General features: G+C 45.6%; 2 protein-coding genes across 2 annotated transcripts; one reads left to right on the top strand and one right to left on the bottom strand.

Moving 5' to 3' along the window:
- Positions 1-929: 929 nt before the first annotated feature.
- Positions 930-9512, top strand: c11.1 (maestro heat like repeat family protein c11.1). The gene is made up of 9 exons (XM_017150628.3): positions 930-1247; positions 2808-2985; positions 3049-5477; positions 6006-6651; positions 6777-7245; positions 7300-7500; positions 8121-9011; positions 9077-9179; positions 9238-9512. The coding sequence occupies exons 1-9, from the start codon at positions 1079-1081 to the stop codon at positions 9378-9380; spliced, it is 5229 nt and encodes a 1742-aa protein (XP_017006117.2). The 5' UTR covers positions 930-1078; the 3' UTR covers positions 9381-9512.
- Positions 9513-10020: 508 nt separating this feature from the next.
- On the bottom strand, positions 10021-12838 carry Aladin (aladin WD repeat nucleoporin). Its single transcript, XM_017150630.3, has 5 exons — positions 12364-12838; positions 12171-12303; positions 11106-11257; positions 10670-11046; positions 10021-10431 (listed from the first exon to the last, which is right to left on the bottom strand). Exons 1-5 carry the CDS (start codon positions 12765-12767, stop codon positions 10091-10093), a joined length of 1407 nt encoding a protein of 468 aa, XP_017006119.2. The 5' UTR covers positions 12768-12838; the 3' UTR covers positions 10021-10090.
- Positions 12839-13245: the final 407 nt, after the last annotated feature.

Genomic DNA, 13245 nt, shown 5'->3' with positions numbered 1-13245 from the left:
TACGTAGAAATTAATTATTAATTTTGGTCCGGAATAGTCAATACATTTTTTTTTAATTTTTTCTATTATAAATTAGTTGTTTTTCTCAATAGCTTTACTACAAATTGAATTATATTTTAAATTATAATAAAAGTCATGCTTATCATTAAGAAAAATTAAAAAATTACGTTTTATGATAAAGTGAATGATTATCTCTTTTTAAAACATACCGTTTTACATTTTCATGATAGTGGCTTTATCGAAACAAGAATGTTAATTAAAAAATGTGTGTTTTGTTGGGAGAAAAGAAAACACCGACTTTAAATGACATGTGTTATTTTAGGGAAAGGGGTGATAAGGGGTTATCATTGGGCCTAACTTACTGTGGTTTAGCCTTGGTTTGTGGTCAAAATTCGAAATACAAAATACTGATATCAAATTAAAACAGCAAGGGAAAGGCTCTAACAATTTAAATAGTGTTTACTTAAAAGTTACCTCCGACTTATCATGCTGAAGGGAAACATACTTTTTATCGCTGGGAATTAAGCGTGGGAAAACGGCGGCTTATCTGTGGATGCGGAAATTGCGAGAAAATCAAAGGGTTTGCTATTAAGTTAAGAAAAGTTATAATGCTTTTGACAAAGTAATTTAAAAAAACAATTTTATTGGCACTAACTTAATTTATTTGTATTAGAAAACCACAATTTTAATTTGATTTTTAATTCTAACTTAGACCTTAACTTATAACTCTTATATCTTAAATTTTTTATGAATTTTAAATATATTTATATTTTATAATAGAAATATTTGAATTTTCCCAGTTGGACGTCGGGGTCGTGTCTCGGCTAACTCTCAGGAAACCCCAATTGTCGTGGTGTGAAACCTTGCTGATGCTGAAAACGCGCTTTTCCGAATTTGATCAGCTTTTGGCCCCATTACGAGTACGGTCATACCAGCAGTTAAACAAAAACAATTTCGCAACGCTTTTCGCTTGTTTTTCCGAGGTTTTCCGCGATCCAGAAGTGCCCGTCAGTCTATCGCTAACCGAAATCCCGCTAAACTGGAGAAGTGGAAGAGAACGCGCAGTTCCACCAAGAAGATGGACGAGCGAGGGGGCGGCTCCTCGGGTGGGGGTGGATCCTCCTCCTCCGCGACGGGCAACAACAACAACAAATCAGCTGCTGGAAATAGCGCCGCCACTGGAAATACCGCTGCAGCTGCTTCTTCTTCTTCAGCGGCGCCCGTTGATAAGCCCACGGTTCTGGAAGGTAAAAAAACTGGGATGAATGTGAAAACAAAGAAAAAGTGTAGTAGCTAAACCCATGAATCTTCTGCTAGAAACCCCCCAAACACTCACACACACACACACGACTAAAGCTAAAATGTAAATGGGCGTTTCGCCCCCTCTCCCTCGCTCCAATTCAGATTAGTGATAAAGATAAAGAGGAGCCCTTTGTCCTGTTCTAAAAATAAAACTACGCATTAGGCGAAACGCACACATGAGCGCCCAAAAGTAACGGGAAATCCTTTGAACGTCAGGGGGTGGAGTGAGAGAGACAGAGATAGCCGGACCTGTGTGTGTGTATTATGGCGACCTGTTGAGTGTGTGGAAGCCCTAAAAAAGCATATATACAAACAAACAGAAATAAACAACAACAATTTATTGGTATGACAAATCAATACAACAACATTTCACAATTACACCCACAAATTGCAAATGCAATTTGAATTGATTCACCATTGATACGTGTGTGTGTTTGTGTGTGTTTTGGGGTCATAGCTAAAAAATAACGGCACATTGTAAAGTCCTCTCGAATTTCACCCGAAATCCAATCCAATTGGACTTTTGTATCTCTGGGATGACGTGTATCTCATATATTTCGATTTTCGTACGTATTTTTGGCCAAATTATTAATAGGCTAGCTAAACTGCTAATTTCTAGACCATTTCATTATAATGCCACATACCAAAAGATTTAAAACTCTTTAATTTATGCAAATATGTCAAGAAACTTCGGTCCTTATCAGCATTTTTGTACTAAATGTGCACACAGTTGTGTGCAACAAAATAGTATCACTCGATGAAAAGAAAATGTTTTAATATTATGTAAACTCCCACATTTTACAAAAATCTAAAGAGTCTCAAATTAAATTATTATTACTATTATTTATATTTTTAAATCCCAATTCAAGCCTACAAAAGCTATAACTGATTAGAAAAAACCATTACGATTATTTTTATAATTCCCAACCATTAAGTTATGTATCAACGTTTTCTGTGCTATTTTTGCGACCTTTAAATAGAGCTCTAGTGTAAACTTGACTTTGATCTAGTGCCTCGTATTCTCTGAATGCTGCCCATTGTTTCAATATTTAATTGCTTTAAATAATTCCATTGACTGTTTTCTATGAGTATATAAATTGTCACTCATCTACATGGTTTTGAATCATTTTTTTCTTATCTGTAATGCAAAATATCTCTATTATGTAGTCATAGTCATTAGTTAAATGAAAAATGATTTATATTTATCAGAAATTTTTCAAAACGAGTTTGGAAAAGTTTATTTTTCACATCAATTAAAAAATATAATTTAAAAAATGTTAAAAATTACCGATTTTAAATTGATGGGTATTAAAGGTGATATTTAAAAAACAAATTTAAATTTAAATGTTAAAAATTACCGATTTCAAATGTATGAGTATTAAAAGTAATATTTAAAACCCAAAATTCAATTAATAATTTTAGGATCAACATAAATATTTTAATATAATTTATATCAATTATTTTCTTACCCTCAGTATAATACTTATAATATTTTTCCTTCACAGGGGTTCTCCACAACATCTTCGACGGGCTGACGGACAAGGATGAGCAGGTGCGGGTTGCCATGCAGCAGGCGATCGTGAAGATCCTGGAGACGCATCCCGAGCGGGCGGCGGAGATCCTTAGCGAGCACCGGTCGCAGCAGCCGAAGATGAGTGATCAAACGGTGGCCATGTTGCTGGAGTGAGTAGATGAATTTATCAGACAGTTTTCCTAATCTAATCCCCAAAAATCTCCCTCTTTCAGCTGCATTCGTCGCGTGGTGGGCGCAGAAACTCCCCTTCCGCCGGCTGCCAACCAGAAACTGATTGCCCTGGCTCTCCAGGAACTCACGCGCAGTCCGGAGCATGTGCCCCTCATCCAGAATCCCGCCCAGCGCATTCTGGTGGCCATCGGACGCAGCAGCGCCGAGAGCTGCGGCCAGGTGATGGAGGCCCTGCAGGAGAAGGGCACGAATTCCGATGGCGTGGCCCACTTTATGCTGATGCAGTGCCTCGGGCTGCTGGCCACCGAGAATCCAGCGGGTGTGGTGCCCCACATAAAGGCCATACTAAGCCGAAGTCAGCCGCAGCTGGGCGGGATTCGTCAGGATCACATCAAACAGGCGCATGCCTATGCCATAGGCAGATTCAGCGAAGCTCTGCTGGAGGAATGCGGCAAGGGGGAGGAGGAGAACTGTTCCACGGAGATCAGTGTGGCCTACGATGTGCTCTTCAACCAGTGGCTGCACTCGCGCGAGCCCAAGGTCTGCGTGGAGATACTCCAGGCGCTATCCAGCATGTATCCCCTGCTGCCGAAGGATCGGATTCAGGATCAGGCCGCTCGACTGGTGCCCCAGATCCTAGCCCTCTATCGACGCAGCGTGGACAGGAATGCGGTGACCCAATTCCTCTGCTCGGTGCTCAAAACCAATCTCGCCCTCAATGCCTCCGTTTTGGATGGCATCATAGATGCTCTGATCACCCACCTGTTCGATTTGGTCTGCGTTTATCCGGACTACGAGAAGCCGCAGACGGTCAAAGGTCACTACGAGGTGCTGCGCTGCTTCCATCTGCTGGCCGCCGGCCATCATCCGTACTCCACCCGCATCATGGACACCCTGCTGATTCATTTGCGCAACAATAGCGAAAGGGAGCGCATGAAATCCCTGCTGATACTCACGCATTTGCTTAATTCGTGTGCCGGGAACATAGAGAACCGCATCCCGGCGAGCATTGAGTGTTTGAAGCAACTAATCTTGAGTGAAAGGGGCATCAAAATGAAGCTCACCCTGTTGAAAACCATTGTGGCATTGGCTCAGAAGTCGCACATTCGCGACAAGGAGTTCGTTTGGTTCGTGGTGCGGCATAGTTGCAGGTACTCCAAGCCCAGCCAGGAGCAGGGCAGCCAGGAGGAGCACGCCAATCTGGCGCTGAGCTGTGAGAACACCCTGTACATGCTGGCCTCCACAGTGGGCACCCTGGACGAGCTGCTCAAGAGGGAGTTACTGAACTACTTGATCCTGCTGGACTACACGGATATTTGCGGCAATCTGGCCAAGTGCCTGGCCAGTCTGTTTGCCAAGTCACCGCATATAGAGTACGAAATAGCTGGCGAGGATGCCACCGCAGAGCAGGCTTCGCCAGAAGGCGCCGCTGGCGAGGATCGCGGAGTGATAAAACGCGGCAAGGTGATGGTCCCCGGAGCCGAGACCATTTACGCGAGGTGCCTGGCCCTCCTGGGCAACCAGCAATGCATCAAACGCTGCTCGAATATCCTCAGCTTCCTGCGCTACTATCATCCCCAGGTGAATCCCGCCTTGGAGGAGCTGTGGGAGCGAAGGATACCCGATCTCCTGCTGCAGATCAACAGGGAGAGTGCCTACCGGCAGCTGCTGCATGATTTCATACTGGAAACAAATGAGTTTCTCGGCGGACTGGATGAGAACTTTGCCCAGCGACTGGCCAGCAAGCTGGCGGATCAAATGTACTTGTATCCCATGCAATTGCCGCACTCCGAGTGGCAGCTGCCCGATCTGAGCGCCGAGCGAGGGATGCTGCTCCAGGCGGTGGCCCTCACCCTGCTGCAGGTGACAGATGTGGCCTGCATCCACACCAAGATCGATCTCATTGTGACGAGCGCGCGGCAGGAGCGTTTGGACAAGCATGTCAGGCATGCGGATTTCGCGCGACGCATAGAACCATGTGCTCAGGCCTTGGGCTATATATCCCGGCAGCATTTGGGCCATCTCATCAAGAAGCTAACCGAATTGGCGCAGGTTGGAGGAAGAAAGCACTCGACGGGATTCTTTAGCAACCTGCACTTCATCAAGGACACGCACAAGGAGCTGGAGAACTACAAGAGCAACCTGCTGGTGGTCAAGGCCTTCGGACGCATCATGGACGAGGCCGATCCGCTGCAGTCGGTGCAGCATTTGGACGAGGATGACACCCTGCTGGGCTTCCTCATCCAGCAGCTGGCCGTGCACAAGGATCAAACGTTGATGTCGGCCATCCTGCAGACGCTGCTGAGCATCTGCAACCAGCTGATAGCCACCAAGGAGCAGCTCCCGGCACCGCTGCGCCACCGCAAGCAGATCATGGAGACGGTCTTCAACATACCCATCGAGGCGCCCTTCCACGACCTGCCCCTGCTGCCCACCATCCTCAAGCTGGGCACAGATTTCATACGAATAGGTGAGTAAAAAACTTGTGTTATTAACATGTTAAATGTTCAAAAAATTTCAAAAAAGTTATTGACATGTGTGTACAAAATTGTAGCTTACATATGCAAGAAACATAAATAACACACACAGTTTATTTGTGTCATTTACACGACGTGTTTTTTACACAACGTGTTTTCAACACAAGGAGTTTTTGACATAAAAACGTCAGAAATATATGTTGAACTGAAAAATGCACGATTTCATATTTGCTTCAAACGGTTAAAAATAACAATTAAGATTCTTAATTTTCCCTTCGATTCGATAATGTCCATAAAATGTAATTTTCATTTGTGTTAAAAACACAGTGTGTAAAAAACACTTCGTGTTAATAACACATTGTGTAAAAAACACAAGTGAGCTGTGTGTGCTAACAATTATTTTTCACATTTTAACACTTTTGTTTTTGACACACATGTTAAAAACTTTGCTCACACTGCAAAATACAATTTTTTTAACATGTGTGTTAAATTATCTGACTAAATCCTACCCTTTTTTTCAGGTGGTCCCGATACCGAGGAGTGCGTGGATGGCGGCGTGATCTTCGAGATCGCCTGCCGCAACTTTTTTAGCTGCGCGCAGCAACTAAAGATGAAGTTTGACTCGCAGGAGGAGGATGAGCGCAACAGCTTCCTGGCCAAGCACCTCAACGAATCGCTGCCCCAGCTGAACGCTTTGGTGCGTTCCATCGTCGAACTGGACGCCTCGCCGGCCACGCTGGATTTGATTATTGGCATTTTGGAGGGCTGGACGCGGGATCGCAACTCCGAGGTGCGAATCTGCGCCAGCCATGTTTTCAACAACACTTTGGAGGTCTACATTAAGGCCATGAAGATAGGCTGCGAGGCGCCGTCGAAATTCAATCAAACTGGTCAGATGCTGGGCAAGATTGTGCCCCGTTGCATCGACTCGAATGGCACCGTGCGCCAGGTGTCGGTGGACATACTGCAGAAGACGCTGGAGATCGCGTGCATCTACGAAACGCTGACGATAGCCAGCATCGACAGCTCCGCCGACTGGCTGAAGGAGATCGAGGCGATCAAGGAGCACATCATCACCGACGAGCCCAAGCAGATCTACAACCTGGCCGGCGACATAGCCAAGATCATAGCGCTGCGCATCTCCAGCTTCCAGTATCTGCAGTTCTGGTGGGGATTTGCTTCCTATTTGAAATATGAATAATTCAATGAATTATTTTGAATTCAGAAATTCAGGGCAGATTAATATTACTCTAATTTTATATCTAATTATATATATAACTTCTTTGTTACAGCAAAACCCTGCTCCATTCGCTGCGTGATCCCGAGCAGAGCTCCACCATCGGCGCCAGCGTGGTGCTCAAGTTCTTCATCCAGCTGAAGGGCTCGGAGCTCTTCCACGCCATTCCCGACCTGGTGCGCGACAGTCTGCTGGCCCTGCAGCTGTGCGAGGTGCCCAGGGCCAAGTCGGGGGTACTTAAGGCCTTGGTGGCCCTCACCAAGCATCATCCCAAGCTGGTCTGTGCCGAGATGCTGGCCCAGCCGCTGCCCTACGATCCCAATCTGGTGGAGTACTGGCATCTGGTGTGCAACGATCCCGAGCTGACGGGGATCACGCTGGACAACTTCCTGCAGCTGCTGAGCGGCGCTTCGCTGCAGGAGGGCGGCGGTCAGGAGGAGCGCTCCCTGAAATTGGCCAGTGGCCAGCCATTTGCCATTTTCTGCGCCCTCCACGAGATGCTGCCCTGCAAGGACATCAAGGGGGTGAGTGCTGGAGGGGATTCCCTATTACAGTTAGTAACCTTCTGCGTTTTCTAGCAACTGGAGGCTCGCTTTGCGGACATGTTCTGCATGCTGCTCACCTCGCTGAGCAGCTACACCAATTTGGCCGCCCCGAATCCCGTGAACGCTTCTCCCAGTCCCAACCAGCCGCAGTCGGGCAAGAGCAAGTTTGGTTTCGTGCCGAACAAGGATCTGATCAAGCTCAATCCCTGCCAAATAGCACTGGAAACGTTTCAGGTATTTCTCTATTCTCGATCAGCATCACTAGACGAGTCAATCTAGCCTTGTCCGTATGTCTGTCCGTAAATCTGTCCGATTGTCCATTTCTACTCAAACTATTCTCTCAGTTTTAAAGCTGTCGGGCTAAAAACCTTCCCAAAATTTTGTTCTCTTTTGCAGTTAGTATATAAGTCGGAACTAGCCGGATTAGAAAACTATATCATATAGTTCCCATAGGAATAATCGGGAAAAAAATGTAAAAAAAAATATCTTGGGTGGTTTTTAACATATAACCTCCCACTTTTGGAAATACCATTTTTCTTCTAATTCTGAATTTCGATTTTAATTTTATCAAAATCGGACGACTATATTATATAGCTGCCATCGGAACAATCGGAAAATTAATGGGAATATTATAGGAAATAAATTATTGATTCTAGTTTTTATTGAATTTTCTTCTACTCTGGGGATATGACTTTATTTAAGTATTTCCGAATTTCGATTTTAGTTTTATTAAAATCTGACTACTATATCATATCAGAAAATTAATGAGAAACAATAATTTTAACACTTTTGCGATTTGTAAATTAATACTACATAAATAATTACTACATATATATTTTCCTTTTCAATTTCAGGCCTTTCTCACCAACTTGGAAATGGAGCAGATTGCCAGCGTGCTGACGGTGAACACCGCTCTGGCGAGCAGCGCCGACTGGCACAACTACATCGAACTGCTGACGCCGATGGCCATTGGATTGGGTCAGCAGCTGCAGCTGGGCAGTCCGCAGATGAGGCAGCTGGTCAGCTCGCTGAGCAAATACGTGGCCTCGCCGCACGACGGTCAGCGGGTGGCGGCCGTGGGCCTCTTCTCGCGTCTGGTGCCGCTGAAACCCAGCGGAGAGCTGGCTGCCTCCATATTGCTCCACCTGGGAGCCGCCCTTTCCGATCCGAATGCAGTGGTGCGGGGACTGAGCATCCAGGGCATGGGCTACGTGGGCCAATTAAGCGAGAAGGAGGCGAAGCGCTACTCGGAAACTGCCATTGGAGCTCTGCTCAAGGGCGTCGACGATCCGGTGGGCGATTGCCTGATCAACATTCCGCTAGAGAGCATGCGTGGGCTGTCGGGAATCCTGAGGGCTTTGCCCAGCGAGCGGGTGGAGTCCTTCCACGTGTCCCTGGCCATACGCATCCGGCCGTTTCTCGGCAACTATGCGCTGGAGATGCGCGAGGCGGCCATCCAGCTGTTCGGCGACATTTGCGAGGGCAAGCACGACGACGGTAGCAGTTCGCCCACCTCCTCGATGGAGGCGTTGCGGGAGCAGCTGATCGCCAATCTCTTTCCGCTGCTCCTCCATCTCAGCGAGAGCGAGGCGGCCATTGTGTCGGCATGCCGGGGAACTCTGCAGCGCGTGTGCCGCCTCCTCAACGCGCCCCGAGTGGCGGAGTTGGCCCAGCAGCAGTTGGGCGAGGAGCGGGGCCACCAGCTCAACTACAGCAGCTTCGTGCTGGAGTTCGTCAAGATGATTGTGGGTTTATTGAGGCTCTCTATTGTTAACTTATTACTTATGTAGATAATTTGGCTCTTTTTCAGGCCCAAGAGCTGACCGATCACATCCAGGACTTTATCGACTCTTGCCTGCCGCAGCTGCGTAGTCAGTGGCCCGAGGTGCGCGGCAGTGCGGCCATCGTGATTGGTGAGTAGCTTATTTAAGGAGTTTCCTTTATTTACATTAATCGAATTTACATTATCAGGCATCCTGCACAACTTCCTCAGCGAGCGAAACGTGCAAACGGAGGCGGTGGCCAGCAAGATAGCCGTGCTGCTCAAGGACGAACAGGCGCTGGTGAGGATGAGGGCGGCCACTGCTCTGGGACACTTCTTCGGCGACATCTAGAACAACTGGGGGACCAACTCGATTAGCTATACATTGTGTGTGTTTGTGAATTATGACTTAGTATTGCTCCAAGTGTGATCCCTTTGCCTCAGCAACCGTTTACCCCATATTATGTTTGTTTTTTTTTGTTATCTAATCGAAAGTCACGTTATATACTATACTATATATATACACATACCATTATTTATATATACCTATTTAAAGTCAAGTTTATGCGGAGCGTTTTGCAGCTTTAAGGCCAAGTTGTGAGTGATAGGAGACTCGGTTACGGACAATAATCAATCGGTCTGTTTAATAAATATTAAATGTAAAAGAAAACAGAACAAAAGAACCATGATTCCAGAGCAAATATGTGATTCTATATGTTAATTTGTCTGAATTTGCTTATATTCCATGGAGGTAAAAGTATTTTACAATAAATAAATTGCAATTGTTGGACCAGTTTTAGGGAAAGAATTAAATTAGTAGGGATGATGATTCAATCACCTTAAAGGTGTGAAACGCTCTGCATCTTTCAATCGAATGTGGAAAAAGAAAGAGACAAATGAGGGAGATCCGAATTCGAATTCCTGGCCATTTGTTCTTTTCCCAAAAGTCAATTATAAATATCCCCTATCCCCACACATTTTCCGTACTATGGTTATCCTGTTTAACTGTGTATTAACGCTTACGAAAACCAAATCAAATAAAATATTACAATGAAAACAACATCAGTCGAAGGCGTAGTACTGAATACGACCCGACGACCAGGCGATCGTCAGAACGGATCGATCGTTGTCCTTGTACAGCGGCTGGAAGCAGATGAAGCTGGGATGCTCCGTTGCCGTCTCTCCGCTCAGATAATACGCCGCCGAGATCTGCAGATCGAACTTCTGGACGAAGGTGCGGAAAACGGCGATGCAGTTGGTCGACTTGAAGGTGACCACGAGGTAGTTCCCATGCGGATCCCAAGCCAGCTGCTGGGCGGGACCGCCGATGAGCGTGCGATTCGCATCGATGCTGCAGGCGTTTAAATCCGCGATGGGCAGAATTTCCTTCTCATCCGCCGAAGCTGCAAGGGAGATATGAGTTAGAAAGCAAATAGCAATGGTATCTCTTAGCAAATCTTGTAGTCAGCATTATACAGGCGGTCTGGAAGCTTCAGCAGCCGCCAACCTGTTCCTGACGGCTTTTATCTGGGGCAGTCCCTTCAATTGCACCCTTGTATCTGTCCACGACTGAAGGACAGACACTGGGAACCGACTGCCCGCGGTTGCTTATGACTAGAGCTTTCCATAAATCATACTTACACGAGAGCAGACTCTGCTGCACGAACTGCAGGCGATAGAGAATCGGTTCGGCGCTGCTGACGAAGAGCAGGAAGCGACCGCAGGGCGACCAGCAGGCTGTCTGCACATGGCCACCGGGTCCGCACACCCAGCGCTCCGTCGTCCACTGCTGGTGGCAGTTCCACACGCGGAACACCCGGTCAACGGTGGCCGCGAACAGCCAGTCGTTGTCCGGCGACCACTTGAGCAGCGAGCCCGGCGGACCCAGGCGCTTCAGCGGCTGCATCATTCCGTTGTCCGGCTGCCAGACGATGATGGATCGATCGCCAATCGAGGCGGTGGCCAGCTGGGTGCCGTCCTTGTTCCACTGCAGCGAGGTAATTGGCAGATTGGCGGGACTGAAAGGGAGGAATTGGATGAGCATAATTCGCATGGCAGGGATAATTGCAATACTCACTGCTTAAAAAGCTTGCTGGGCGCATTGGTGCGTCCCAGGTGCAGGCTGCTGTCCACTTCCCAGAAGCAAAGACCCTGCCGACAGCCAATCACTATCTCCGCCGCGCAGAGCGGACGCCACGCCATGCAGGTGATCTGCGTTTGAGTGGGGCTCTAAAGGAAAGAAAGGTTTAACAATTAGCAAATCATTTTAGAGACCATAATAATAACACTACTAAACAAAAAACGAATTTTTACAAGTTCGATTTTTTACCATTAAAAAATCCGTAATTTGAACGTAACAATGGAAATATTGATCCAAATATGGAATGTCATACCTCGTTGAACTCGTAATAAAATTCCTAATCGATCTGCATTTAAACCTGAATAATTTTAATTTTTTCCAATTTTCGCAAAAAATTATGATGTAACCCCTTATCAAAAAAGTGAAAATTGGGTCGAAAATTGATTTTCTTAAATCAGACGTAATGTTTACTAATATTAATTATTAGGTTGTTAGCTGCCCAAAACAGTACGCCTTTTTGATTTGGGACCATTTTTGATCAAGTTATAGCAAAAAATCGGCTAAGAAAAATTTCAAATTTGTACCAAAAATAAAATTCCTGATTTTCCACCCAAAAAAGTATAGTTTTTGGTCATAAAAATTGAAATAATGATCCAAATATGGAATGCCACACCTCGTTGAACTCGTAATGAAATTCCCAATCGATCTGGATTTAAACCTGAACATTTTTAATTTTTGCAAATTTTTGCAAAAAATCATGATGTAACCCCTTATCAAAAAAGTAAAAATTAAGTCGAAAATTGATTTCTACAAATCAGACGGAAAGTTTACTGATATTAATTATTAAGTTGTTAGCTGCTCAAAACCGTACGCCTTTTTGATTTGGAACCATTTTTGACCAAGTTATAGCAAAAAATCGATTAAGAAAAATGTCAAATTTGCACCAAAAATCGAAATCCTGATTTTCCGCCCAAAAATAATAGTATTTTGGTCATAAAAACAGAAATATGGAATGCTAAACCTCGTCGACCTCTTAATCAAATTCCCTATGAGTCTACTTACCTTCAAAATAGTGGCGGTGGCCGCGTTGGAATTCTTTGAGTAGATGCGCACCACATCGTCCACGCCGGCGACGGCCAGGCTGAAGAAGTGGCAGTTCCAGGCGAGGAAGCGCACATCGCTGTTCAGCCAATCCCTGAAAGAATCGGAGGCAAGTGGTCAATGGTGGCCTTTAGATGCCGAACCCACCACTCACCTGGTCTCCACAAACTGCGCTATCCGCTCGGCACTGAGCTCCTGGGTGTGCGGGAGGATCTTCAGCCGCAGTCCGGTGGCCAGACCCAAGATCCTGGCTATCAAATCACCCGCCTGGGCAATCAGGGGCGCCTGCTCGCGGCTCTTGGGGCTGCGCGCCTCCTCCAGCGACTCCCAGAAGCCGCCGTCGAAGAAGGTGCGGGTGATGCGCTTCAGGACGCCCTCATCCACGGGCACGAAGCTCTGGCCGCCGTAGAATCTCTGGGCGCCCGGATTGGCCATCAATTCGCTGTTCAGGTTGATCTGCGGATAGCGCTCCAGCTCGGGGATGTGGTTGTGCCGCAGCGCCAGATCGGGCAGCGTGGAGAACGGCGGGCACTGCTTCAGGTTGCTCAGGGCCGCCATTATTTCGGTTAATTCACATTTAGTTCAATTCCGAAATTGCTAACAAGATGCGGCAAAATGCGCGGTAATTAGAGGTGGGAGAAAGGCGATAGTAATTACTTTGACTATCGATGTTTGTTTTTGTATCGCGAAATACCGATATTTTTTAAGGTGCAGGAAGAGCAACTTAAAAACTAAACTAATCTTAAAAATATGTTAGAACTCAACAAAAAATAGTTTAAAAGTGGGGGGTGGTTTTCTTTAATTTTCATTAATCAAAAAATTTTCATTAATTAAAAAAAAAATTATATTTTAAAATTTTGTAGCAACAAATAAGTTTAAGTTGGAAATCAATAAAAAATTGTTTTAAACTTCTAAAAGCCTTTTAAATACGCTTTTAAACTAGGGGGTGGTTTTCAATAATATTCAAATAATGTATCATTCATAAAAATAATATTAAAAATTTGAAAAATTGTGTAGTTTTATCATTAAAAAAATG

This window comes from Drosophila takahashii, chromosome X (assembly GCF_030179915.1).
Source record: "Drosophila takahashii strain IR98-3 E-12201 chromosome X, DtakHiC1v2, whole genome shotgun sequence".
NCBI lineage: Eukaryota > Metazoa > Arthropoda > Insecta > Diptera > Drosophilidae > Drosophila > Drosophila takahashii.
This window is presented reverse-complemented; position numbering and strand designations above follow the sequence as displayed.

What these genes read in the sequence shown, in the direction of transcription:
- c11.1 (XM_017150628.3), top strand. Translation starts at nt 1,079, where the DNA reads ATGGACGAGCGAGGGGGCGGCTCCTCGGGTGGGGGTGGATCCTCCTCC. An exon ending in CCTGCAAGGACATCAAGGGG is followed by an intron (nt 7,246 to 7,299) that starts GTGAGTGCTGGA and finishes TGCGTTTTCTAG; the next exon opens with CAACTGGAGGCTCGCTTTGC. An exon ending in TAGCACTGGAAACGTTTCAG is followed by an intron (nt 7,501 to 8,120) that starts GTATTTCTCTAT and finishes TTTCAATTTCAG; the next exon opens with GCCTTTCTCACCAACTTGGA.
- Aladin (XM_017150630.3), bottom strand. Translation starts at nt 12,767, where the DNA reads ATGGCGGCCCTGAGCAACCTGAAGCAGTGCCCGCCGTTCTCCACGCTG. An exon ending in CCACCGCCACTATTTTGAAG is followed by an intron (nt 11,258 to 12,170) that starts GTAAGTAGACTC and finishes TCTTTCCTTTAG; the next exon opens with AGCCCCACTCAAACGCAGAT. An exon ending in CCCAGCAAGCTTTTTAAGCA is followed by an intron (nt 11,047 to 11,105) that starts GTGAGTATTGCA and finishes CCTCCCTTTCAG; the next exon opens with TCCCGCCAATCTGCCAATTA.